The sequence below is a fragment of the Oreochromis aureus genome, linkage group 4, assembly GCF_013358895.1.
Source record: "Oreochromis aureus strain Israel breed Guangdong linkage group 4, ZZ_aureus, whole genome shotgun sequence".
In the NCBI taxonomy this organism is placed as follows: Eukaryota; Metazoa; Chordata; class Actinopteri; order Cichliformes; family Cichlidae; genus Oreochromis; species Oreochromis aureus.
In genome coordinates this window covers 7,740,517-7,768,173 of record NC_052945.1, presented here as the reverse complement: position 1 = coordinate 7,768,173, position 27,657 = coordinate 7,740,517, and the positions used below count along the sequence as shown (strand labels likewise).

Genomic DNA, 27,657 nt, shown 5'->3' with positions numbered 1-27,657 from the left:
GACCCTTCCTGGTCTTCAGAGAAGGAAGTTAGCAGATGCTTCTGAATCAATTTGCCCAAAGAATCACAATGACCTTTCAGAATCCCTCAGCCCAGATCACCTGCTCTCACTGAACAGCCCTGGCTGCAAAAGGTCAGAACTCAGAGCTCTATAATAAGTTTACTTCACAGATACTCACAGGGATAATAATTTATTTGTTAATAATACCAAAAAAACCCCAAAACAAATAAAAAAGACCATATAGGAGAAAGAACACGCACGTAACATATTTAATGTTTAAGATAACATATATGTAGGTCATTCTCCCAGTGAATGTTTGCTTTAATATCATTAAAAGCTCAGTTAATGGCAATATTTATAAGACATCAGAAAGAAAAAAGACATTTTGGTATTTCACATTTATTATTGTACGTTTGATTTGACTGCATCGTGTACACACATCCCTGCGAACAGATGGAGGTCACCAGTTCACTGTGATTGAATTAAATCACTTGTCGGCATGTTCATGGCATATTTGATGAGCAGTTCACTTCTTTGTGTCCTGAGAGCTGTAAAGGTCCCCAGAAGAGATTCACAAACACAGACTGGGAACGCCCCCAATTATCATAAGAAAGAAAGTCTGTCTGTGTGTGTGTGTGTGTGTGTGTGTGTGTGTGTGTGTGTGTGTGTGTGTGTGTGTGTGTGTGTGTGTGTGTGTGTGTGTGTGTGTGTGTGTGTGTGTCCACTCTGAACAGCATGCATGCAGACAAAGCGAGCAGCCGCTCCCTAACTGGATGTGGGCTCAGCTTCATCCTGCCTGGCTCTGAGAGGAGGGGGAGGGGAACTCCCTGTTAGAGGCAGCCAATCAGATCCAGTAAGTAACCACAACATGTGACAGTGAAATTGAGTCAAAATAAAAGGAGAAAATATTATATTAAAGAAAACAATAGGTGTATTTCTCTGGCAGCACTGTGTTTGTGCCATTTTGTCCCACTGCTATTACTTTCTTGACAAATGAGTCACACAGCTAAAAATATAGATATTTTTAAAATCTATCTTGAGATGCTAAATCAACAAGGCTATACCCAACCCTAGTTGAAAGACTTTGAAAGTGTGTAATCAGACTGCTCTGTCTGCCTGTAAATACAATTTTGGCTGCTGTAGTTTTGGCTCTGCTTTTGGTCTCCACCAAATTGTTCTCTTTTAGCTGTTTTTAGTTACAATGTGTTAAAACACAAGATGAAAAACAATAGAATTTGGTGAAATTTCTCAATACGTAACCTTGAAGATATTGCACAGTATTTCACCCATTGCTAATTAACTACAGCTTTAATGGTATTTCCAACTGAATATCTTCATTCATTATCACATACTTGTGTTTTTTATCTATTTTTTCTTTTCTTAAATAATGCAACTCGTATTACAAAGGCTGGTATATTCTAACAACCCGCTGAAAAAAAGAAGATTAGATAGCAGACTCAGGGGCATTGAGTATGAAAAATATAAAATCTTAACCCCACTCTGGCATTCTTTACTGATGTTGTTAGCAGAAAGAGCATCAGGGATGTAAAGGGAGGAGGATGGGGAGGGGAGGGCTGAGAGAGGGCGCGAGGCAGAGAGGGAGAGGCGCTCAGTCAGTGGTAGCAGGTTTGTGAGACCAGCAGCCAGAAGAGCAGGAAGAAAGAAGGAGGAGGGAGAGGATTCAGAGCGAGACAAACAGTGTGGCTGCAGTCAGGAGACACAAACGGAGAGAGAGGAGGAGATACGGAGAGAAGCGAAGGTAAGAAGGCAGCTTCTGTCCACATTCATCTGTTTAACGGCTTTCTGTTTTTCAGAGTGAACATAGGCTATCAGCTGGAAGGAAGGATGCTCTGCTACCCTGTGCGAGCTCTCCTTTTCTTCCTCTGTCTGCCAGCTGACGGCACGCTGTATGTCGGGAGAGCAGAGCGCTGTAGCACTGCAGAGTGATGCAGAGAGATGGAGGAGAGAGGAAGAGGAGGGGGGAGGGAGGGATGGGCAGCATTATGCTCTACAGACATGAGGAAGTAAGAATAGAGAGATCAGGTGGAAGAGAAGTGGAAACAGGAAGAGATAGCAGACATCTGCCTCCGTTTGGCTGTGTAGAATTCAGGAAGTGGGTGTAGGGGGATTTAGCAGGGGGAAGCCTTTTGTGTGACAGTGTGCAGGAGCAGGAGTGTGTCAGCTGTCAACATCAGTAGTTTCCCTCCATGTTGGAGATGATATAAGTTTCTGTCTGGCCACACCCTCTGCTTGCTCCTGTGAGATGAGATTAGATGATGGGAGGTTTTTGTGGTTGCGCAGAAGTGATGGTGTGAGCCTGGGAAGTGTGTGTGTGTGTATGTTGTGAGTGTGTGTGAGAAAAGCATTTTGGATGTTGGCCAAACATGCTTAGTATTGCCTCCCATTACTGTCAGTTCAGTGGATTAGCCGTATGTGAGTGGTGTTCATTCTCGAGGCAGCGACAAGTCGAGCCAAGCCGCTCAATCATGTGCTCACCAAGATGTTCCTCTCAGCTCTATGTGTGTGTGGAGACCAATACGGATTCTCCAGTGTGTGTGTCTGTGTGTGACTGCCTATGTCTTTATGTGTGGAATACTGTAGTGGAGCACACACAGCTGCAACTGTAAATACAGATCGAGCCTTTAACCTCCAGCATGATTCCTCTTTACAAGTTCCTCACATCCAGTTTTTAGCGACATGATACAGAAATAATATATTGTAAAAGCACACTGGACAGAAAGAGACTGAATGCTCCTGAAGCAGGGCTGACCCATGTTATCTGGCAAACTGAAACAGTCTCTGAAAGGCAGCACACTTCAGCTCGACGAAGCATTTGTTGTTTCAGTATCTCTATACCGAGGCATATTACAGCAAAGTAGACAATGCATTTTCATTAAGCACTGCTATGTTCAAGAGGGGGTTTCTAATGATTCCTACACACAGGCTGCACAGTAAGCACTGCAGCTGGCCTATTTTGTGCTGTAACATCTTCAGATATACACAGAGAGCAAGGGCATAGTCTCTGTGCACAAAAACAATAACAAGCAGCATCACGATGACTGAATGGAAATATACTGTGACAGGAATCAACAGTCTGAATGATTCCAGATAATACTGTATGAAATATATAATATTTATGATGGCAAATCAGTTCTTTGTTATTGGAAATAATGACCAAAGAGAGTTTTAGCCCTGTTTGTTGCCCTTTAATGCAAATATAATTCTGTCAGTTGCATAATGATCAGCTTATTTCATATGTGAACAGACTAGTGTGTACCTATAAAACACCTAGTTATGAATTATCTACAAAGAACCTGGAAGCTTTGAGAAAAAGTAGGATACAAATTTTACATCCATACCTTCCAACTTCTGCTCAATTTTTATCATGCACGTCATGACAATGCACTTTTTTTGAAAAAGCCATTATTTAAATGTTTAAAAGAAATCAGGTTTTTGGAAACTGTAAATTTAGGAGGTAATATCAATACCATTTCAAATAATAATAATTTACAAGAATCTACTGTTTTTGTGCTAAGGAGCATGATTTCATGATTTTCATGTTTATACATACAAACAAGACTAAAAGTCAACCACAATGCTAGTGGCTCTACATTAAATACTAATGTTGGCATGCTAGCAGCTTTTAATAATGGAAATATCACACATGTTGCAGATATTTGGTTATAAACAAAGTGATGGAGAACAAGAAGAAAAATTTTTTTCTTTCCCCATACATTTAGATGGAAAGGCGGAAAATGATTTGTAGTTATCATATATCATGTAAAAACTACTATAATAATCAATTAATTGTTTGTGTCCTTGGAGCAGTGAAAAGTCACCTTGTTTCCATGTAGAATTAGATTTATTATTTTAAATTGAATATATTTAACATTCTGACAAAGTAAGACTAATTTGAAACAATATTCTTACATTTTATATTGAAAAATCTTATGAAGCCCTGGAAAAAGGAAAGCTCTCCCTCTGTTTGTTGCAGGAGAGCAGTGGCTGCTCTGTAGCTTTCTTAGGGCTAAGATTTTGCAGGATGAGGCATCAAAGAGACTCGAGGCGACCTGATGAAACTCTTGGCAGTGTGCTGAGTACTTTGAGGGCCAGTGACTCTCATGGTGAACCGCCTGATATCACGCCACCTCCGGGGCTTGTGACTGAATGCAGAGGAATAAAAGGCTTGTGGACCAGCTGTGTGGTTCTAACAAAGATAAAAGATGAATCAGGACAGAAGAGTGAAGGAAAAGTGAGAGCAGGATGTGGTGGGAGGAAGATAGAGGATGTCTGAGTATGTTGTGCTCACGTGGGGTGGCTCTTGTAAGTGTAACCTGTTTGTTTTCTGTTAATTTGAGTATCACTTTGGATAGAAATCACTGAGATTTCTGTTTAGAATCATTTTGATTTTTAAATATCTTATTTAAGGCAGGATTATGTTATTAATGCAGTAATAGGAGTGTTTGCATTTTAGCAAAGTCCAGAATAATACTGTATGACGAAAGCTGTTATCTGGTCAGCTGACTTTTGAGCTGTGGCTTCACCACTCCATCATGTTTATGTGATCTGCAGTTAAGCTCTTAACTAGATTTCAAGAGACATCAAACGTCATTTTTGCTGGAACAAAGTGCAAAAAACGTAATGTCCGAGTCTATTTCTGGATCAGTGACGTTGGGCGATTTGGTGATTGTAGTCCTGCTGATGTTTTCAGCTACAACAACATGAACTCAACTGTGCAGGATTTCAGAATTCAGGGTGTGACAGAAGAGGCTGATATAAATATGCATGTTGACGGTGGATCTTCTGGCGCATGTCATACCAGGCTCTCTGCCTCAAGGTCCCAAAATGAGAAGAAATTTCAGACTAAAATGAATAATTTCAATGCACAAAACATCATTGCAGTCTGAGGTTTTGCCCTTAAATCCACATTAAATGTTCACAATGTTGTTTAAAATCTCCACCAAGTTTACACATGTAGCAAGTTTGTTCACTCAGCATCTTCCAGTCTCCTAGGAGTGCTCGCTTAATGGGCTGGGTTTGAGTTGTGTTGTGAATGATACAAACTTTGACCAGAATGCTGAATGTGCAGTATAAACAGTATCTTTGGATTTGCTTTGATTAAAAATGCTTTTTTTTAAAAAAAATCAAAGCATTTTTAAAAATGCTTTTTAATCCCCGTGACCTTGAATTTCATAAGTGGAACTTTAAACTTTGTGAATTTGATGCACTGTTTGGCTGTAAAACGTCTTAACAACACTGACCTTTGAGGGAGCAAAGAGTTTAACTCTAAGCTACTAATAGTGTAAGACAATTAAGAAAGCAAATAATGATTAACTTTAACACACTGGTTCTTTAAAACCAGGTTCTATAAAACTCTTGCATATAAAAGATAGACATAGCCACCCGTGTGTCATCTTCTGGCTTTTAAACTACCGTCCTCAAGCTTTGAGTTTGGTATTTTGACTGTCAACATATTTTTGGCAAACAAAAACCAATTACTAAAAAAAACTAAACAGCTTTTAAGACAACTCAATACAGAACATAAAAAAGGATCCCCATTTGTGTCTGTGTGCCAGACAGTCGCTATGATGGGGTAGATTAACTACTGAAACCAAACCTGTGTTTTTACCAGAGAGCAAACATGTTTATTTCTTTTAAGTTTTTAAAGTGGGATATTTTAAAAATGCAACCCCTGAAGGAACTGAACTGCTATTTAAAGTTTTTGGCATGTGTACACTATTTTTCATCTCTGGAGGTTGCCACTTCAGCAGAGCTAGTATTTAAAAAACGAGACTTTGATTAGCATAATTTTAGCAACCATCCATAGTGGGGTGGCTGTAGCTCAGGTGGTAGAGCAGGTCATCTACTGATCGGAAGGTTGGTGGTTCGATTCCTGGCTTCCCCTAGTCTGCATGCCAAATATCCTTGGGCAAGATACTAACCCCAAATTGCTCTCCAATGCATCCATCGGAGTACGAATGTGTGTGTGAATGTTACTTAGAAAGCACTTGGGAAAAATGTGCTTGTGCGAATGGGTGAATGCACAAGTTGTGTAAAGCGCTTTGAGTGCTCAGAAGAGTAGAAAAGCGCTATATATATATATATATATATATATAACCAGTCCATTTACCATTTTCTAAACCAGTTAGGCAGCTGGGGGTTGTGTGGGGACTGGAGGCTATCCTAACTGCCACCAAGAGACAGGGTACCCCTGACCAGGTCACCAGTCTACCACACAGCGCTAATGAGGGGACACAGACAGCCACATGTAATCATATCCACACCTACAGTAAATTTAAATTCAACAATGAGGTAATATGCATGCCTTTGGATTTGGGAAGCAGCAAGAATACCTGGAGGAAGCCCATGCACAGGAAGGCCTGACTTAATGAAGAAGTTAATGAAGAAAACTAGGAACCTTCTATTTACCATATAATTGCTGACATTAGTGCACGTGGTAATAATGTATGTTTTGATATCTTAGTGTAAATGTTTTAGCAGGAATACATATGCAGTGATCGTAACAAGAGGAGCAAAGGGAGATGTAATAAAGCACGAGCTTTTGATTGTTTGAAAGCTGCAGATTCAATCGTCAGTTTAATTATTCAGAAACATATCACATGCAGTTTTTAGCAAATTAATCTTAAATTCATGAACACATTTTCTTTCGTGCCAAGTCCCTTTTCTTTTTGGATTTTGACATTGTGCGTGTTGGGGATAACAACCGATCTGAACAGATCCTTCTAATTACTAATAAAAGGGAAACAGTCATGTAACATGCTGTAAGCTGCTGAAACAGGAAATTCTCAACTGATTGATATTTGGAAACAAACGTCAAGGTCCAGGACCACGCACACAAAGCAAGTTCTAAATACCCGGAATATCTTTCCATTATCTGGAATCACTTACTGCTACACGGTTGATCAAGATACGCAGTCACACTAAGCTGGTCATCAACTTACTTTGGCAACCCAGGATTTTCTGATCTTAGGTTTAAGTGTGTTCACAAGAAAACAGTGGCATTCATAGCATAACATAGAATGAAAGTAACACAGCTGCTTCAGATGAACCAGGAATGTGAGAACAAAAACACTATATAGTAGCTAAGTGTTAAAAGAGCTGTATAAATGCTCGGGTATGTTTTAAAAGTTTTGGTCAGTAAAACAGAAAAAGAACTATTATACTGATCAAATTTAGCCTGTTTGAAAGCAGGAAGAAAAGCTGGCAAAAATCCTAATTTTATGAGTAAACAGACTTATCAACATCCCAATTATTATGACAGGGAAAATTCAAGTACTGCATTAATTTCATTCTTAAATTTGCATAAGACAGTTTTGTTTTGTTTTCCTTCCAGCTGGAGCCCAGATCGTGTTTAACTGAGAGCGAGTAAGAACTAGCAATTAATAAATAACACAATTCAAATATAGGCTTAGTTAATGTTCAATTGATATGAGGCCCACATAAACATATAGGTGTCCTGATTTTGCATCAATGCTTATAGAACAAATTGTTGTAAAAGGCAGAAAAATATCAAGGAATAAAGTTGCATCCAGTAATTAATAATAATCCAGTAACTATCCACGCACAGAGGTCTGAAGGCTCTGACACTATTTTCTGAAGTAAGGGGTGATGTCATACTTGATGATCGCTAATCTCTAGCAATAATAATAGTAATAATAATATCAGTCAGTGTAACCTGATAAGAGCCCTGAAATTTTCTGGATAACACAAAATCCTGGTTTGTGGTGCAGGCATCAGATCAAGTATCAACATTTGTATACTAATGAACCTAACAACAGTCATCACATATCAGTTTAGTTACATGTTTTGTTTTGCAGTGTTTTTAAGGTCACTGTGAAGTTGTTCACAACCTTTTCGCAGAGAGTTGTTTATTCGGCCACAGAAGCCAATTTAAACACAAAACAAGCCCCTCTAAAACCAACTGTGTTCCACCTACTCAGCACTAAAAGATGAGTTTGCAGGTGAACGCTGAGTATTTAGCAGCTGTACTTTCCCAAAGCAGAAACCCAAAAACATCAAAAGAAAAAAAAATTGCAATCAGTTTAAAGGAGATTTATGGATCTGTATTTTTTTGAGTTTTTTATTTTTATTATCAGACACTGGAAGTAAAAGTGAAGAAAAATCTCCAGTATGTCTGCGCGTTCACTTTTGCCTGAGTCAGGCTGCAGAGTAGGAGCTTAATTATTGATCCCACTTGCGGGAACTTTTCACTAAAGTATAGCTTGGCTGTCTCCATAAGATGTTTGCTACATGGTGTCATGGCCATTATTGCTGTTCTGACTTCTGAAGTGATCCAAATCACACACAAAAACAAAATAATAAAAAGGAGACATGGATAAAAGCTAAAAATGATAAAGACGTCTAATCAAATGCGCAGGACTGAGCCTGTAATTCTCTACAAGCATCAATACTTAAGCACATTCTAACCATACATTTAATATAAATGAACTGCTTGCTCATTACAAAGGAGGATATTAAATTTTCATCAAGTAGAAGATAGTTGTGAGGAGATGAGAGGAAACCTTTAAAGCATTCTTTGATGTAAAAATGTATCAGTGAAAACATTGACCACTAAAGCCAGTCTAACATTCCCAGAAACACAGAACTGGCATTTTTTTCCTTCCTGTGAGTTATGAAGTAAAATCTAGCTGACATAGTTAAGAATAAAAGGTTGTCTCCTGTGTTGACAGAACAGAAAAAGGTGCAGCCCCCTCCCTCTCTGCCTCCCCCACCTCCTGTAATATCATGTCTGTTCATTATTCATGAGCTCGCTGCTGTCTCTGCTGAAGTTAATCAAATTCTGATTGTGAACCATCAAAGGCCTTGGATAGATTTTAAAAATGCTTTAGGAGGAGTGAGACGGAAATAAGAAGCAAAAGAAGCAAAAGAGGCAAAAATGAACACACTTGCAGAGATTCTCTGTACATAACAACATAACTCACATTTCTACATGCATGGCCCAAGTGCACATGTCAAAATACAGATGGAAACAGAAGATCCGTGTTCAGGTGTGATTTATTTAACTGTAACAACAGCGCGGATGAAGAAAACCGAGCCAGCTGCAGTTTGTTGATGTTGCTCTGTCCTAATTCAAGAAGTCTTCACTTGCCGCGCTGCATATCAGTGATGATATATTTAGGTTACAGACCCTAAGAATACACTGCTGCTCTGTTAGCACACAGGAATGAATGCCGTTCTATGTCACTGCAGACACTTCTCACCTAATGACCACGGGTTGGTGCTTTCCAGGGTCGGTGTAATCCAGTGCTTTGAATTGAATGCTCATTACTACGTGCTAACATCCTCACTATGGTCACTGTTGGTGTAACTACCTGGTTTTATATTAGCATATTACAATTTTAAATTTTCTAATAGGGCTAAAGACAATTTTAGGTCTTTTTGTTGCAGTTTTGAGACAGTTTGAAGGGTTTAATTGTATTGCTAAGATATCACACTGTAAAATCGAATTAGGTGTGAGCACTGCAATAAATAAATAAACATGCAAGCTTGTTGTATTAGAAAAATTAAAGTACAGTTTACTTTAGATATCTAAGTTAGGGTAGTACTTAGAATTACTTTATTATTTTGAGTGAGCAATACAAAATGAAGTAGTAAAGCTAACACAATCATTTTAAGTTCAGGGAACCTAACGGAAAACTTTGGAGTAACTTTATTTTTGAGTACATGACACAAATTCAAGTCAGTTTGATCACTAGCCATATATGACAAGCTTGTTAACTTTCCACTAAAAAAGAATTCTAGTACATAACTCTTTCTATCAATATAAACATTTAATAAAAAATACTGTTAATTGAAAAATACATTTAGAACACTCGCCAGGCTCAATCAATGGCATTAGAACTTTTATTTTTAACTGCCAACAAGTACTTCAGCCAAGATTCAAAATTGGATCGATTTAGTGAAGAATAAATAATTATATTTCCATTATTACTGTGGCGAAAACAAAGATATATATATTTAACCAGGAAGACTAATCTGTCTAAACACTGAACAAGATCCAGCTCTCTAAAAACCGTTAAATCTCACCTCTGCTCTAAGCTCCTTATCCCCTTGTATTTCTAATCTCAGACTTGCTATTCATCACCTGTCCTCCAGTGACTACTGCTGAGGCTCAGTCACTCCACTGCCCAGCCTCCACCTTATGTCAGTTGACCCAAACTGGACTGGATGGATCCTCAGCCTGGATTTTGAAAATCTGCCTGCTTATTTTAGCTTACTGCTTTCACCCCACTGGCTACTGTTAAACCTGCCTCTGGAAATCCACTGCTTCACACCTGTTTCTTCAATGTGACTGAGACTATACAGTAAAAAAAACGGCTAGCATGCTGTGCTAACAGTACAGAAGCCAAAGTTACTCCTTGGATTTATTTTCACTGACTGGATTTGTGGGTTGCGTATGTTTAGAAAAATACATTGCTTAGGTGTTGCTTCTTTTAAAGGATGATTATTTTTGATAGGTAGATAGACAGACAGATTGATATATGGATAGATATGAGGGCCTCATACTGTGAGATATACTGTGTAAAGTGTTATCTATGCAACAGTGAGAAAAAAAACAAAGGAAATATGAAAATCAAACTCTATCTTCTAATTCACCAATTCCTGACATGACTAAAAGAAGTCCCAGAGTCTGGTTCATAAATTTCCAACATAATTATGACAAACCACTGAAAATACTAATACTCTTTGCAATGTTTTAGCCATAGACTGCGGTTTTGGCTTTGCTGCAGTTTTCTGTTGTTCTGTCATCAGATTACAGTGTGGCATGAGCGACTCTGTGTTTTTTTTTCTCTTATTGATCCGGGTTTCCAAGTGAGGAAATATGGAGAATATTGAATCAAGTGACAAAGTTATTGATTGGCTGGGACTGCAATAATGCAGCAGTCTGTGCTGGGCTTACGCTAAATAGATCTTTGAGTCACTCAGAGGTCTTAATACTGAAGAGTGCTGCCTTTGTTTGTTACTTTAACTTTTCATTTAGCCCTCAGAAACCCAACTAAAGTTGTTGCTCTCATCTGCCTCATTTATGATAAATGATGATGATGATAAAATAAGCCTCAGTGGTTCTGAATTATATTAAAAAAAACTTGTGAAGTTAGATGGCTTTTGGTTTGTATATCACTGAAATTATTCCTTCAAGTAAGGGAGGGTGGCTCTTTTTTATGCAGTGAGGAGGACAGATTTACAACAGCATAGTGTACTGTAAATATGTGATAGGCATCCCTTCGAGTCCTCGCATCAGCACCTCTTCCTTAGAGGTTGGACACACTGCTTGTTTCACACAGGTTTCTGCCAGAGTATCCCACTCTGCTCGTTTCACACATACCAACACAAGCTCAGACGGCCTAACGAGAGTCCGTGTGATTAATAGTACCAGCAGTGACTGTTTATCTTAGTAGTACTGCCCTATAATGCGAGCAGACGTGCACATCCACACCTACACATTCACAGATGAGGTAACTACACTGCAAAATGGAAATTGCAACCCAGATTTATTGCTTGAAGTAGAAAAGAGGATGACGTACAGCTATAATTACCAAACATGGGTCTCTAGGTAGCTTTACGTCAAGCCTACATGCTCACACACAAACACACCCTCGCTTTTATTTTTTTAGGGAGAAAGAAGTTGGTTTTTTTTAATCACTCAATTAAACTTCTCGGAAAGCAACAGCCAGAGTCCGAGTGGAAGTGTGAGGAAATACTGATTATATTTTCTCCCCTCCCAGGTTTCCCCTCCTCACCTCACTGACCCATGAAAGAAGCCATGCCGGTTCTCACAGCAGGAGCGGGTAAGACAAGCGAGCGCAGATGCTCAACACACACTGTCCATACTGCTCAAGGCTAGCTGTGCCCCATCTGTTCATGCTAATATACATGATGGATTTTCTAATTCATGTCCTGTGCAGGGCTACATGAAACGTTGGCCCTGCTGACCTCTCAGCTGCGGCCAGATGCCAACCACAAAGAGGACATGGTGTTCCTAAAAGATGTCTTCAGTGAGAGGAGTTTGGGATACCTGATGAAGGTGAGGAATTATGATTCTTGTGAGGATGGTTCAAGCTTTACAAATGATAACTTGTAATATAATTATTTGGATAACTAATTTCTAAATTGAAACATCTATTATTTGTTTATGCAGTAAAGGGTTTTTTTTGGATGACTACCTGATTTCATGGAACAGGAAACTGGTATCTAGTAGTTTCTTTGTGAAACGGTGCAACTACAGTAGCATCATGCCAAAATGCTCCCAATGTCTTTATAGTCTGCCTATAGGTCTACAGATGACATTATAAAAAAAAAAAAAAAAAAACTCAAACCAAATCGTAAAATTTGATCATTTTGATGTGCACGATAATAAAAGTGCAGAATTTGGATATAAAACCAGATCACACAGCTTTCATCGGAGGTCTGCTCTTCATGGAATTATGCTCATAAAATAAGCAGCTGAAGACATTTGATCTCAATTATATGAGCATTCAGTCTGAATCAAAAGCATATACCAGGTATTTTTTATTTGGCTTACTTTTGATGCGGTAGGTCATTCTACTTGTAAAATATTACAGCTGATGGGGGGAATAGTCAGGGTTATGTACACTGACCATAGACTGTAGATAAAAGATGGACATAGCTTCCCATAATGCAGTGTGTCAAATTGGCTTTTAGCCGTTCTTTCTACTGACATACAGAGGGTGACTGTTTTGGTTGTATAAAAGTACTTGGTAAAAGGATCCAACTCACTTGATCTATGACCTCTGTAAAGGCTAAAGCAAGCTACACTTTAGGGCAGGGATGGGGGAACTCCAGGCCTCAAGGGCCAGTGTCCTGCAGGTTTTAGATCTCACCCTGGGTCATCACACATGAATAAAATGATTCATTCATTTCCAGGCCTCTGGAGAACTTCAACACATGTTGAAGGTGTAATTTAGCCATTTAAATCAGCTTTTAGGTCAAGAACACAACTAAAACCTGTAGGACATCGGCCCTTGAGGCCTGGAGTTCCCCCACCCCTGCTTTAGGGCATGGATACCTTGGACAAGTTGGTTCAGAACTTAAGTCAATGAACCAATCATGGTGGCTGTGTTCATTTGTTGTTGTTTTTTTATATCTAGTTGATTTGGGGCCAGAAGGTTTATGCTTATGTTTTGTGGCTGTTGGAAAAGAATGGCATGAAGCTGGTACGCATGTTATGGAACATCATATTACTGTACTTCACTTTTTGGCCTAACTATGCAGCACTTTATTAAAATTCTTCCTTCCATACACTGATTGTGTTTTTTACTAGATTCACGAGAAGCTGAGACAGTATGAGAGACAGAGCCCAACACCCGTCCTCCACAGTGCTTCCTCTCTGGCAGAGGATGTAAGTTCCTCACACACACACACACACACACACACACACACACACACACACACACACACAGTGTAAATTACTTTTCCACTTGGGCACAGCATTCAGTCACCATGAGTTAGCTCCGACAGAGAAGCAATGTGGGTATGAAAAGTGAATTTTAATGTTCTCAAAGTGCTGAATCATCCCAGTGCTCCTCTAATGAAACTCCATATCCTGCTGCTCTGTTGCTCTCACCAGTTATCAGAAGAGCAAACTGCTGACCCTAGGTGCTTTCCACTTATCTTTATCTACACTCTGCATCTCTGAATCTGTCTTCTGTTGTTCTACAATAAACTGTGTGTGTTACTAGTATACACATCCAGGGTTCATGTGTATTGGGATTGGCAGGTGGCAGAGGAGCTACAGAGTGGTTCGATGAGCACAGAGGAGAAGGAGCTGCTGAATTTGCTACTTTCCCCTCATCTTAAGGTAAACACATTTTCAATTAGTGGAGATTTTGTGGCAGTGACACACAAACTCTTATTTCATTCATCTCCTGTTGTGTTGGGTTGTTTCACTTGCACTCATATCAAACTGAAAATTCATTTCTGATGCTGTTCACAAGCTCTGGCAGATGTCAGGCTGCTTTGTGTGCTTCCCGACAGCTGAACATCAGCACTGTAATCTCAGCATGTATGTTTGTTTTCTGTCCCATCAGGCTGTTCTGTCAGTGCATGACACTGTAGCTCAGAAGAACTTTGACCCTGTTCTGCCACCGCTGCCGGACGACTTCGAGGACGATCTGGAAGAGGAGTCTGTAAAGATTGTCAGGCTGGTAAAGAACAAGGAACCTCTGGTGAGTTGTGACATAAAGTCGAGAGTGGGGATGAAACTAGAGAGCCTTCAAGAGAAGCAGATGAAACAGGAAGGGATTATGGGACGGAGACCTTTGGCCTCTTCTGCTAATGGAGCTGTTACTTCTTTGTACTCTAGGGAGCCACCATCAGGCGTGACGAAGCCACTGGAGCAGTGATAGTGGCTCGGATAATGAGGGGAGGTGCAGCTGATCGAAGTGGTAAAATGCTGTTTATTCTGTAGAATAATATCTTATAACTACCATAACAATATCTGTGGTACCAGCCTATGAGCAAGAGGATATGATAGGATTATCAGGGAAGAAAATAAGAGCATTTTTTAAAGGGTCTCTATTTTTATTTTCAAATAAAGACCTATCACATTATATATTTAATCAACAATCAATTCACATGAAGTAAGTAGAATTACTTTTATAAATGATGTCAGTATCTGTCTTTAAAAACCAACACTTGAGTAAAAGTGTACTCTTTGCTGCATTTCTGCTGTTTTTAATAGTCAGAAAAGGGCAAACTGTCATGAAGAAAAACAGGCCCAGCATGAAGCTAAACTGCTGTTGCATTAATGTAGCGTAGCCTTGAGCCAGCATGATGCCTCAAGAGCCTCCTGATTTTTACAGTGGTGTTGCTTCATTTTTCTTCTTGCAACCAGCGAGAAGGAGATAAATAATTTCATTAAAATAAGCAAAGGGGGAAAAAAATCAGCACAATTGTTGGAAAAGCAAAAACCTGCTCATGAGTAAGTCATCGTATACAACGTGTAGTGGTTACACCAGGAAAATATAAACTACAGATGCTGCATGGTGGTAAATGAAAGCAAGCACTGTTTAATCTTGCTGTTAAGTGATGAAAAAATGCTCGTCAGTGTGATATTGTCTGCTCTGTGCTTCTGTCCTGAGGGAGAAATATATTGACCTGCCTTCTCTCAGGCTCTTTGGTCGCATTGTTGTGGCTGCAGATAAGCAGATCACAGCGGAGGACAGAAGCTGCTCGTATCTGAGGATCTAACAACAGCACTGATCTTAAGATACAAATGCTAAACCCCAAAGACCCGGGAAGCACACTGAAGTCTCTTTGAACATCATTGATGTTTCTGCCAGCTCATCCAGTGTGTACCCTCTTCACAGGTTTGGTGCATGTAGGAGATGAGCTGAGGGAGGTGAACGGGGTCTCTGTGATCCACAAGAGGCCTGATGAGATCAGTCAGTTGTTGGTAAGATGGACAGAAGGACATGTGAATGTTGGAATAACTCCACTAAAAAACAACCAAGTGAAAAACAAATGTCTTTTATCCATTAAAAATAAAGTCCAATGCAAGTTAACGGTTAAGCGTATTATATTTCAGTGTTTGCCTTTAATGTGAGGATGCAGTCATAATCTTCCCCTGCTCTTGTTTATTTGTGATCCAGTCCCAGTCCCAGGGCTCCATCACTCTAAAGATAATCCCCGCTATTAAAGAGGAGGACCGGCTGAAGGAGAGCAAGGTGAGATAAAGCATGATGGATGGATGTGTTTCCTCTGAGCTGCACTCAGTATTCAGAGTGTGCAACGGAGAGAAAAAACAAAAAATGAAACACCTTTTATTGTGCAACGATTTACATAATATTCAGTCTTTGTGTCCTCCAAGGAGATTTCAGATGTGGTTTTTGGCATTTAAGCAATGACAGTGACTATTTACATTGAATAAAACATGATGGTAACCCTGTGGTAACCCCATTTAATTTCAGTAATATTTATATTATTTTTAAATAAGATAATCAGAATATAAATATAATTGTAGCAAATTGTGTTTTACGATCACCCTCTCACTTTGCCTTGTGTTTTACATCCAGCACACTGGGCTCAGATAACTCTAAACCCTAAAATATGGTGTTTCCACCACCCTGTGCATTTGACTCCAGGTGTACATGAGAGCCTTGTTTGACTACATCCCCTTGGAAGACAAGGCCACACCCTGCCAGGAGGCGGGACTTCCTTTTAAACGGGGAGACATCCTGCAGGTCGTGACGCAGGATGACCCCACTTGGTGGCAGGCCAAGCGCGTGGGAGACAGCAACCTGCGTGCTGGACTCATCCCATCCAAACAGTTTCAGGAGAGGTGAGAACACTTAGAAGAAGGTCTTGTCTTCACGATTAAAATGAGCCTGATGTAGCAGAAGCTGAACGGTTCACCCATACACCACGGATATTTATTTTATCCAGACATTAATCTTTTAAATCCACATTCATGTGTTCCACTTTAAAGGGTCAACTGTGATTAGATGGAGCATCAGATCATTGTGGAATAAATTTAGTTGAAACTCAGACTCGAATAGGCGCGTGCTGAAACTCTAAGTGTCAAAACTGCCGTTAAGATGATCTCAGCTGATCTCCAGCCAAACACCGCAGCGTCTGGTGGATTAATAACCATAGCTTAAACACAGAGAGAGAGATATGGTTCAGAACCACCTAAAATGGATTTTTTTTTCATGTTTGGGACAAACAGATTAGGGTAAGACTGGATTACATTGATTGTCACTGAACAAAAGTGGCATGAGCTCAGGTCTGCTCATCAGGGATGGATTACTGAATAGGCCCAGATGTCTTTTTGCAGTGATTATTGCCATTTCTTGCTGGAAAGTCCAATCTCTTCAGCAACACAAAGGAAGCACAAAAAATGTACAAACAGCTGTCTTATTTGTCTCTACCTCATAATAAAGCCATCCATCCATGTGTTGTATATTCCTCTGCCTTTTCAGATTCACATCTTTTAGTCCTGACAGTCCCTCCTTACTTTTTGCTTACTCACTTTCTGCCTTTATCGTCTCTGGTTCTTTGTTCCACTGCACACTTCCCCAGGCGACTGGCCTACAGGATGAAAATGGGCACACTCCCGAATCCAAAATCCCCTAAAAAGTCTCTCTGTAAGTTTCTGCTTCCTAGGATTTCAGTGCATTTTTAGCATCTTTTAGTAATTACAATTTATGACTGACACTATCTCTCACTATCAGCTCTCCATTCTCTACTATTCTCTCACTGTGATTATAGGATAATATAACCACTTAAAAAATGCATGCATTTTTTTCACTGGCTTTCATTTTTCTAACCTTTTTTTGGTTATTAATTAGCACTCTCAGATCCATTAGTATCTACTGTACATTCCCTAAATGCTGCAGTGTAGACAGGTTTTGAAAAAAAGATGAGAGGTGGAGGGGAAAAGAGACACTGGGAGGGATCACACATATGAATTAATCTCTTTCATGTTTAGTCCATCTGGCCAGTAAGCGGGCTGCAAGTTCAGCTTAACTCAGACTGTGTAACAACAGTCGTCCGCTGAGAAACAAAGCCCTGTTAATATGCTGCGCTTCTCACTTTTCCAGTTGATACTATAGTGGGTTCATGTAAACAGCCAGGTGAGTGGATGATGTGAGCGGTGGCTCTTCGTGGCACATAAGCTGCAGGCGATCCGATTAGGCGGGAGCTGCGTGGAGACAACAAGAGCTTAGCAATATGGCAACTAGCCCTGCTATGCTGCACAGCAGCAAACCTGCGAGGTCTCTTCTGTCTCAGCCTCCATCTACACTCCCCCAGCTCTCTTTATTAATTCCACCAAAACCCAGCAGGAGCTTTAACATGCGGGTCCCCCTCCTCGTCTCAGAGTGACGTCAGTTTAATGCCAATCTCCTAAATTTAGACTAGCTTTCCTCTGTAACAAATTTCCAACGTTCCTAAATATTATCGGCACAAAATCACTTACACTTTAACCGTGCTTAACATGTTACTCTGCCCTTCACTGCTGCATCAGATGATCCAGGATGTGATAAAGGTGGGTATATGTGCAGCCACAAACACAGCAAAACAGCAAAACACAAACTACAGAGTAATACTGCTGTTTGTGTGCATATTCGTGTGTGTGTGTAAAGCTTGCATGTGTGCTACTGGGGTGTGCATTTGGGATTTCTACAGCTTCCAGCTTAATTCCTCCCCTCCTACCGTTAGTTACCAGACCAGAATAGAGATTCTTTGTGTGGCTAGTTTGAGTGTGTACGTGAGTGTGTGTGTTTCTTTTGTATCAGGTAAGGTGCAGGCAGAACAGCATCCCTGGAGACTTTCGTCTAGCAGAGATTGTTGAATAGAACAATACCTCCACCCCTCTCTTGCATCAACCTCACCTCTTATTATCTGTCTTTTGTTTTTCCATATTTGTCTTTACATGAATGTTTCCTGTTCCCCTTTAGTCTATTAAAGAAGCGTATAAAGCACACATTTTGCTTAGGAATTACAGATGGGTTTGTATAGGCAGTTTGTACATGAGCTGCACATCTTTGGGGACACAGAGCTTGTTTGCGTGTGTGTACACAGAGATCTGTCTCACAGCTGACTCACATACAGATGTAGAGCCATCTCTCTTCTCTCCCTTCTACTTAAATCTCTTTATCAAGCCTTTGTTTAGTGGCTGTTGCCTCTAACAGCACATCTTCATCATCTCTTGGCTGCCCTTCCACTCTCTCCTCCTGCTGTCTGCCTGCCTGCCTGTTGCCCGTTGGGCCCTGCTTCCCCTCTACAGCAACCATGGCCCGCCCACCCCTTTCTTAAACTCTTCCACATCCCTTATTCCTGAACTCTTCCAGGTCTCTTACCCTGTGCTTACCCCCCTCTTTTCCCTGCTTGCCTCCCTACAGAGGACTGTGACTGTGAGGGCTATTTCAATGGACAGTACATAGGTGAGAGCGTGCACATCTTTCTCCACCTCCTTCTCCCTATCTGCTCTGTGCCTGCTGCAGCCTGGCTGTGTGCTGGTTCCCTGGGTGCTTTGGGCTGGGGGCCAAAATAACTGCTTGGAAGGTTGCCTCTTCGGGGGCCAGGGTTGAGGGATAGGAGGAAGGGTGAAGGTTTTGAAGGTTAAAAAAAGATGGTTTTCAGCAGTCCGAGAAATTAGATGAGGGTCAGCGATTCATTTCTGATAGTTGAAGAGAAAGTAGATATGCATGTGAGTGAAACACTTAACTGCTACAGTGTAAAATGAGGAAGGGCAAAGGAAAGTGTAGGAAGTACCGTCTCACACTCACAGCAGGTGTTAGTAACAGAGTTGCCTCTTTGAAGACTCCACTGAATAATTAGTTAGGAGAGAGTTTAGGGATGCATCACAGTGTCAGCTCCTGTGGTGCAGACTGTACAGGTCTACATTATGCAAAACAAGTTATTATTTTGTTAGAAATTTCCTGAAGGAAAAAAGAGAAAACAGCTCGTTACTTGGTGCTGTTTAAAGCACAACTTTGCGATTTCAAGCTACTGTGTTTCCACAGCATCTCTTTCAATGTCATGGAAGGACAATTTGAAAAATCCACATTCAGGTGGGGGATTTTTTTGCACATTGCTAATTGGGCGTTTATCCATACAATCACTGGTCACTTTGTTAGTGCTATTGCTGGGTTGGATCCCTTTGGCCTTAATTCTTCAGGGCAATAAAAATGAACAAGGAGCTGCAAACATACCAGCAATATTGGCCCATATTAACATGATGGCATCACATCCTTGTTGTTCCAGATTTGTTGGCTGCATCTCCATGATGTGAGTCTCTCATTCCATCACATTTAAAAAGTGCTCTATTGGCTCTGGAACTGGGAACAGTGGAGGACAGGTCAAGAACCCAGTTTTAGATTATTTCAGCTTTTTGGCATGATATGTTTTGCTGCTGGAAGCAGCCAGAAGATGTGTACACTGTGGGGATAGACGTAGGATATGGTGTTTAAATGATGCTCATTTGGTACTAAATGAGATTTGGGATCCAAGGTTTGCCAAAGAAATATCCCCTACACCCTTACATTACCACCATCCTCCTTATTTAAGGCTGGATGGCTCCATGGTTTCATGTTTATGCCAAATTCTGACCTTAGCATCCTAATGTCAGATACCAGTTTTACTAAGCCCATGTCACTTCCAGCTTCACTTTCCTGGTCTTAGCTAACAGAAGTGGCACCCAGTGTGGTTTCTGCTGCCGCAGTCCATCTACTTCAAGGCTCTTCTGCATACCTTTTGTTATAACAAGTGGTTATTTGATCTAATGTTGCTTTTCTATTAGCACAAACCAGTCTGGCAATTCTTCTTTAACATCTTGCATCAACAAGACATTTTGTCCTAGAAAACTGCAGCTCACTGGATATTTTCTCTTTTTTTGGACCATCTCTCTGTAAACTCAGGAGATGGTTGTGTGAGAAAATCCCAATAGATCAGCTCTTTCTGGTATACTCAGACCTTTAATCCCCGTTCTGGTGCTCAGTTTGAACTTCAGCAGGTCGTCTTGAGCACGTCAACATCCCTAAATGTATTGACCAATTAGATATTTGGTTTAACGACCAGTTGAAGTAGAATACCTAACAAAGTGGCCGGTGAGTGTTTTTTGCAAATGTAACACAGACACAACGTGAAAAAAAAAGTAGTGCAAAAAACTAATTGTCTAACTTTTATTTTCTACTATATCTTTACCTCAGTAGGACTTAAATTCACCAAATGTGCTGGTTTTATTCTTGCCTTTATTATTACTTTTATTATTATTATTATTCACTAAATACTGAAACCGTTTGAGAAAGATTTTTTTATTTGATATAAGTATAAATGAACTCCTAGCATACTGAGCTAGCTAATGTGTAGCATATAGTTCAATAATATGTTATGTTTGAATTTTCATTTTACTCTCCTCCTTAAAAGTACAAACCTATAAAATAATCTAATAGCTAACGACACAGTAATTTATAAAATGTTGGTTACTGTATTTAAATTGACAGCTAGGCCAAAGGTATCTTGCAATAAACAAGCTTTACTAACGTTACGCTGTGGAAGAGGGCAAAAAATGAGTCCCCATTTTCTTCCTGTGCTCTTTAGCCTTCCGCTGACCTTCACTCCCTCACCCTTCTTTAACCCAGCCTGACCCCTCATCTGCTCCCCCATCCTGTGAGCTGCTGTAATAAGTGTGACAACAAGGAGCGATCTAAACACAGCCCTCTCTCACTGTGACACAAAATACTTCAGTAAACAGTATTTGTGCTTCCTGTTAACCTGCTTGGAGCTGTTAAACCCTTCCCCTTCTCATCCCTCCCCCCACCGCCTTCACCTTGCAGTGTTTGGATCCCCTTAAACCTGCCCCTCCCTCCTGCCCTGCATCTAACTAACTGCCCCTGCTGCTCTGGTTGGTGCACTGCTTACCCCTACCCTCAGAATCAACCCCTTCCCCCATCCTCTCCCCACCCACGAGGGCCCTGCTGCGTTGGACGCATTGCACACTCAACCAGGCACGTTTGTTGCTTGTTCACCCTGTGTGGAGGTGTGAGGCTGGGTTGTGTGATGCTCTAACGCCAGTTATAGTCTCTCCTAAGTGTAAAGCAGTGGCGCCCTCCTGTGGCCAGGTGTTTTCCTGGGAATTTTATTCAGGTACAGTGCCCGGCTCATTCCTGCAGGTACACATCACTGACAGGGGGGGATACAGACAGTCCTGATCATGGGAGATCCAGTCTTTTCCTTTTAACGTGGCATCTCCCAGGGCCAGGTTGTCCTGTCTGTCCTGCCTCAGCACTGTAGCCTTGTTGAAAGCAGCATGCTCTTTCTTAATACATAAAAGCAAAATGGTATTTACATTGGGTCACTGAAATCAGTTTTTAAATGCGAAAATGATCAAAATACGTAATATAACAGACTTTCACCTAATATATTTACTGTCTCCTGCATGTGATCCAATTTTTAGTTTAAGCATGACATCCAATTGGCTCCAACTTCTGCTTACAGTATATCTCACCCTATCAAATATTATAATTGATGTATTAAATATATTTGATATATAATATATATAATATTATATATCAAATATTTAACTATTTGCACTTTCAATAGGATAGATCTATATTTATCCATGTGCACTCTTTACAAAGGTTTTTAATGCATGATCTGTGGGTTGATCTTTAATTTATCCAAAAGATGTTTGTCCACGATTTTATCAAACTGCTGTGCACTAGCAAATGTTGTCGTACATCTGACCAAAGACCTCTTGTTTTCTGTTTCTTCTTCCTTCCCATCTGTGGCCTCACTGTAGCTGGTTTGCGGAGGAGTTTCCGCCTGAGTCGTAAAGACAGGCAGGGATCATCAGGAGAGGGTTCTGATCCTGGAGAATCAGAGTTCCTGACCTATGAGGAGGTGACCCGCTATCAGCAGAGGCCAAATGAAAGGCCCCGCTTGGTGGTTCTGATTGGTAAGACTGAAAAGCACAAAAGGACTCCTGTGATGATGGCGACATCTAGTGGATTACAACTTGTGTTACAACATGTTGTCCTTTTGTTCACATGTATATTCACCATTTGTTTCCAAAAGGTTCTCTTGGAGCAAGAATTAATGAACTCAAACAGAGGGTGATTGCTGAAAACCCACATCGTTATGCAGTAGCTGTACCGCGTGAGTCACTCCACATTTTACACTTGCCTAAATGAATTACCAAAACTCTGGAAATATCACTTAAGTACTCCTGTGTTCCCACAGATACAACCAGACCCAAGAAGCCGCATGAGAAGGACGGTGTAGAGTACCACTTTGTCACCAAGCAGCAGTTTGATGCAGATGTTTTGAACAACAAGTATGTTTCTGTTGAATCCATGTTGAGTCGTGCAAGTTTAGTTTATTGTGTCTTTATGAAAAGGTTTAATTCTTGCTGCACAGGTTCATAGAGCACGGTGAATACAAGGAGAACCAATACGGCACCAGCATTGAGGCTATCCGCTCTGTGCAAGCCAAGAATAAGATGTGTATAGTAGATGTGCAGCCTGAGGTAAGGGTCACATTACAGAGAACATCCTGTTTAATGTTCATCCAAAGAATGCACTGTCATAACATGTCACAGTGAGTTACTACATCTGCACGCAGCAGCACTTTACTGAGTACCTGAGTGGGCAGGGGCAGGCTCAGGCCCGCTCACTAAGCTGTTGACTTTGCTTCTTCCCAGCTCCTTCCTGACCTCTGTTTTCTCTGTTTGATGTAAACCTTCCACTACTCCAGGCTCTGAAGAGGCTACGAACATCGGAGTTCAAGCCTTATGTGATATTCGTCAAGCCTCGTGTTCCTGAGAGCAGACGTCGTCGCAGTGCAGCCACCTCACCAGGAGGGGGCGAGCATGGCCGCGTTACAGTGAGACATGTTTCTCTAAGCAGTAACAGACGTCCTGTTAAAAGTTTGTTCAAATGTAGTTGGGCTTGTCATGCATTCTTTTGCTTAATAGATCAAAAGTATTTCACAATTCTTATCAACTCACAAGCTTTGTAAATACGCAGCAATCTGATTATACTAATGTACTATAGAATGTCACTCCTTGAGCATTAAGCCAATGCAAAACTGATGTGACACAAAAGATAGAAAATGGTCACTAACATCAATATATATCAGCATATTTTCTCAAAGGACACTATTAATCCACAAAATCCACTGTAAAAAAAAGAAAATTCTTTAATTGCCTTTCTTCAACAGGATGAAGACCTCCAGGAGATGCGTCAGTCTGCCATTCAGATCGATCAGCAGTATGGACACCTAGTGGACCGTGTCCTGATCAAGGAGGACTCGGCCAGTGCTTGTGCAGAGCTGCGAGGTATTTTGGAGAGGCTGGAGCGAGAGTCCTTCTGGGTGCCTATCAGCTGGGTGCGGACCTAAGCTTACCAACGCACTCCACAAATCGTTCCAGAAGAACTTCACAGTCTGTTCACCAAACCCTGCACTGGTCCTCTCCCAGAGAGCTGATATTCTTTCCTTCTCTAAAGGCCTGCTGGCCAGCCTTGGAGTCTGCTGAACTTCCTCTGCATAGTCCTCTGAATGCTACAGGGCTGGTCAGTCAGCCAAAAATCGAGGCACCAAAGGGAGAGAATGATGTCAGAGGAATACCTCAGTTTTAAAGCAGGTTGGTTAATTAGCCCAAAAGTCACAGTCTTACTTCCTCAAACAATCACTACTTTGTCTTGTCATATTTATTCAGGTCTTGATTTCAATTTATTTACTTCAAAGACAAGGATGGAAATTGTAGTTTTAAAAGGTTGGTACTGCTCTCTTTTTTTTAAATAGTCCCATATTTTTTCAACAGTTTCTCCAAAAGTTTTCCACAGTTTAGACTGGCAAAAACAAAACAAAACCCCCCAGAAAACAGTTTATTATATTTCAGCTACATAATAGATCAAAAAATGTATGTATTCGTTAAGTAAGGAAAGAGTTTACAGAGTTAAGGAAAGCAAAGTTTTCTCTTGTGCAGAAATAAACCTTCAGGAAAATTGGATGTTAAGCAGAAAATATAGATTTATATAGAGGCAACCTTCCAAACAGTTATTTTGGCCCCCGAGCCTAAAGGTTTACACTCTTACAGTGAATTATTTTTATAGCCCCTTCTACATTTACTTTTCCTTCCTCTTAAGTTGGATAAATGAAGCTTGCTGCCCACAAGGCTTCCACAGATAGAAAACAGAAGAAGCCCCGGCAGATAATTAGGTGGATCACAGCTCTACTGTGTATGACCTCTTAAGATCTGACTGTCTTAAAAATAGTAACGATAATGATGATTTCTTAGAAAGACTGAAAACACGCTTGATTAGATGGGACATGTCTGCGCTGTGTGTCAAGAATGGTTTAAGTTGGGTTGAAATGATTACATTTTAGCAGTTATGTTTAAATGATAGAGTATGATTTATCTTGTAGTTCATTGTGAGGCTGAAATACAAAAAAATAATTCCCAGCACAGGTGACAATTACAAATAGACATGCAAGTTAATAACAGGTGGCAGAAACAAATGAATGTTTATCTTTCACAAATGAATCTTTGATGCCTGGCACTTCAAAATTAAACTGCAGTTTTAATAAAAGTGATGAATACTGATATCAGCCAATAAACTTTTTCATCTTGAACAAAATGCATAGTTTCTCATTAACTGCAGCTCCATTTTCCTTACAATTTGAGCCAAAGTACCTGGTGAAATGTTCTGGTAATTTATAGCAAACTAGTTGAAAATATGGGACTCGTTAAAAAAAAGCACAGCCCAAATGTTTTACTCCTCAGACTATTGCACTCTAGCTGAGTGTGTCAGGTTTGATCTCCCACTCAGAGGATTGCTCAGTCAGTCAGTTTATTGTGACTCCTGTTGGAGTACCTTTTGGTAGCATGTTTCTTAATTTCAAAGCTTTATTCAACTCAATGCCAGTTGCAGAATGCTTCCTGTTTATTCCTACTGCTCATGCATCATGTAAAGTATAATCACACAGTGAACAGAACAGAATAAATACACGCAGAGTTAAGTGACTGTCATTTGACACTAATGCATTCTTTTCACGCAAACAAAAACAAAACAAAATAATCAAATGGAATGTGAAAAAAATATTTTCTACAAGAGTTTGTTTTTAAGAAATGCATGAAAAAAACTGATCATTTAACCGCAGTTGTAAATACTGTAAAAGTGACTCCTTTTGTGCCAACGAAAGATCTCGTAGCACTTCAATGCAACCTGTTTACCTTGGATCCCTGGGAACCCACATGAGTTTGTGTGTAAAATGATGTTGTGCACAAAGTCTGTGTGGATGGATGTCAGAGTGTGTTTACATGCATCAATCTGTAATGCTCCTTTACATGCAGAAATGGATTTTGTAGAGTTTTCTTGCAGATATCTGTATTTTTGACTGCAGAAGTGATGAGTACTCGTTTGTTTTTTCATTACTGTTGTAATGTCGCGCTGAAAGACACTGTGTCCGGAAAATCTGAATTAGAACTGAACCAGTTTTTTTTTATTGAGTCAGAAAATAAGCAGGCTAGCCACCATTTCACCTACTTTACTATGATGTCATTTTCTACTTCATCTGCTTAAGTCATACAAATCTGAATTTGACATTTCACATATCAATATTTTATATATCATACTTTGAGCTCTTCCAATATAAAGACCCACCACTAACATGGTGAAGTCTAAAATGGATTTAATCAGAACGTCAATAAAAGAAAAGGGTCAAGTTATTATTTTAATTACCAGCACTCATTATTTCTCAGCTGTACTTTAACATTTTCCCTCCACTGGCTGTGAAAACATCTAGCCCAGTTTTTAATAGGCAAAAGCAAAATTAAATTACGAAGTCTTCCAAAGTAAATTTTCGTATAAAATTACCTCAGCTTACAATGATTTCTGGTAAAACACAAGGCAACTTTGTAAAAGAAATACTTCAGTTAGCTAACTAAGAGGACCCAGAACCACAGACTGTACATAAAAGATAGACATAGCCACTGACAGGCAAAGCGATGAATCTGACTGAGAACACTAAAGCTTAAATTCTATCATGTTTCTTCTTTTTTAATTCAAATGTGACCCTAATCTACAAAAATGAACATAAAGATGTGTTAATGAAAATCTGAAACTAACGATTGAGAGTATTTAGTAATATGAAAACTGTTAAAAGCTATTAAATAAAAGAGAACGGGGCAGTTTTATTTGAACTCTATTGTTCCTCCTCCTTACCATTAGAAAGCATTCAGGCTCTTTCTCATTGACTTTAGTTTTTAAAGTTGACGGGCTATGTCCATCATTTTATACAGACTCTATAGACGCAAAACAATTTTCACTAGAAGGAGAACCAGTGTACAGAAGGGGAATAACACCCAAGAGGTATTTGTATCATTCTAAGACAGGCCTGAAAAACATCAACCTGTCCTTAAATGACACAAAATCAGAAACTCAGACTGTATCTCACCGGTGATTACAAAAAGAAATGACTGGTTGGAGAAAATTTCAGATAAACTGTCACTGCTAGACTGGGATTTGATTGAATTTAAGTGTCTGTATGTGTGGTAAAATACTAAGCAGCTTCCAGAACCCTTCTGTCGTTTTTTTATGCAATGAAATAATGTTCTTGATTGTTTTATGTGCTATATGAACCAAGAGTTTGTATCCTGACATGTACAAAGTGCCATAATAAAGCTAGCTGATTCAAACTTTCACTGTTTATTTAAATACAGTTTGGGGGGGGGGGGGTTTGCTTGAGGTGCTACAGCTTGCACTGACATTTTAAATGTCAAAATGCTGAATGTGTGCGTTTACCTGTCACTCACTCTTTTTAGTACCAGTACAATCTACAACACTGCCAGGAGTCCTGCCTTTAGTCCCAAAGAGCTCTCAACACATCGCATTTGTATTCAATCAGCACTGTTTCTCCGGTGTTCTGATAAGAGGAGAGATTACTGTCACGGTGATAAATAAGTTGAAAACAAGCTGAAATCCTGGAAAGGAATTTAAATGCAGTTCACCAGAACCTGAGCACCATCATTTCCATTCCTGTGATGTGGCAGTGGAACTCAGGAACTAGAGACGTGCGAGGTCATCAGAGCTAATGAAGCAGTTGAGCATAATGTTGATTAGAAAATCAAATGCTTATTACAATGATGAC

At 40.1% G+C, this 27,657-nt stretch overlaps 1 protein-coding gene across 1 annotated transcript; it reads left to right on the top strand.

The window, feature by feature from the left end:
* Positions 1–1,629: 1,629 nt before the first annotated feature.
* mpp3a (membrane protein, palmitoylated 3a (MAGUK p55 subfamily member 3)) lies at positions 1,630–27,175 on the top strand. The gene is made up of 19 exons (XM_031725864.2): positions 1,630–1,759; positions 11,769–11,831; positions 11,949–12,067; positions 13,325–13,402; positions 13,781–13,861; positions 14,091–14,228; positions 14,366–14,447; positions 15,372–15,457; positions 15,654–15,728; positions 16,146–16,342; positions 17,083–17,147; positions 18,029–18,049; positions 18,906–18,947; positions 22,307–22,462; positions 22,582–22,662; positions 22,747–22,840; positions 22,924–23,032; positions 23,260–23,388; positions 23,725–27,175. The coding sequence occupies exons 2-19, from the start codon at positions 11,795–11,797 to the stop codon at positions 23,902–23,904; spliced, it is 1,770 nt and encodes a 589-aa protein (XP_031581724.2). The 5' UTR covers positions 1,630–1,759; positions 11,769–11,794; the 3' UTR covers positions 23,905–27,175.
* Positions 27,176–27,657: the final 482 nt, after the last annotated feature.

Coding starts and splice junctions, on each gene's coding strand:
- mpp3a (XM_031725864.2), top strand. CDS start 11,795: ATGAAAGAAGCCATGCCGGTTCTCACAGCAGGAGCGG. Junction 14,229..14,365: donor TAAAGAACAAGGAACCTCTG/GTGAGTTGTGAC, acceptor TTTGTACTCTAG/GGAGCCACCATCAGGCGTGA. Junction 18,050..18,905: donor TGATCCAGGATGTGATAAAG/GTGGGTATATGT, acceptor GCCTCCCTACAG/AGGACTGTGACTGTGAGGGC.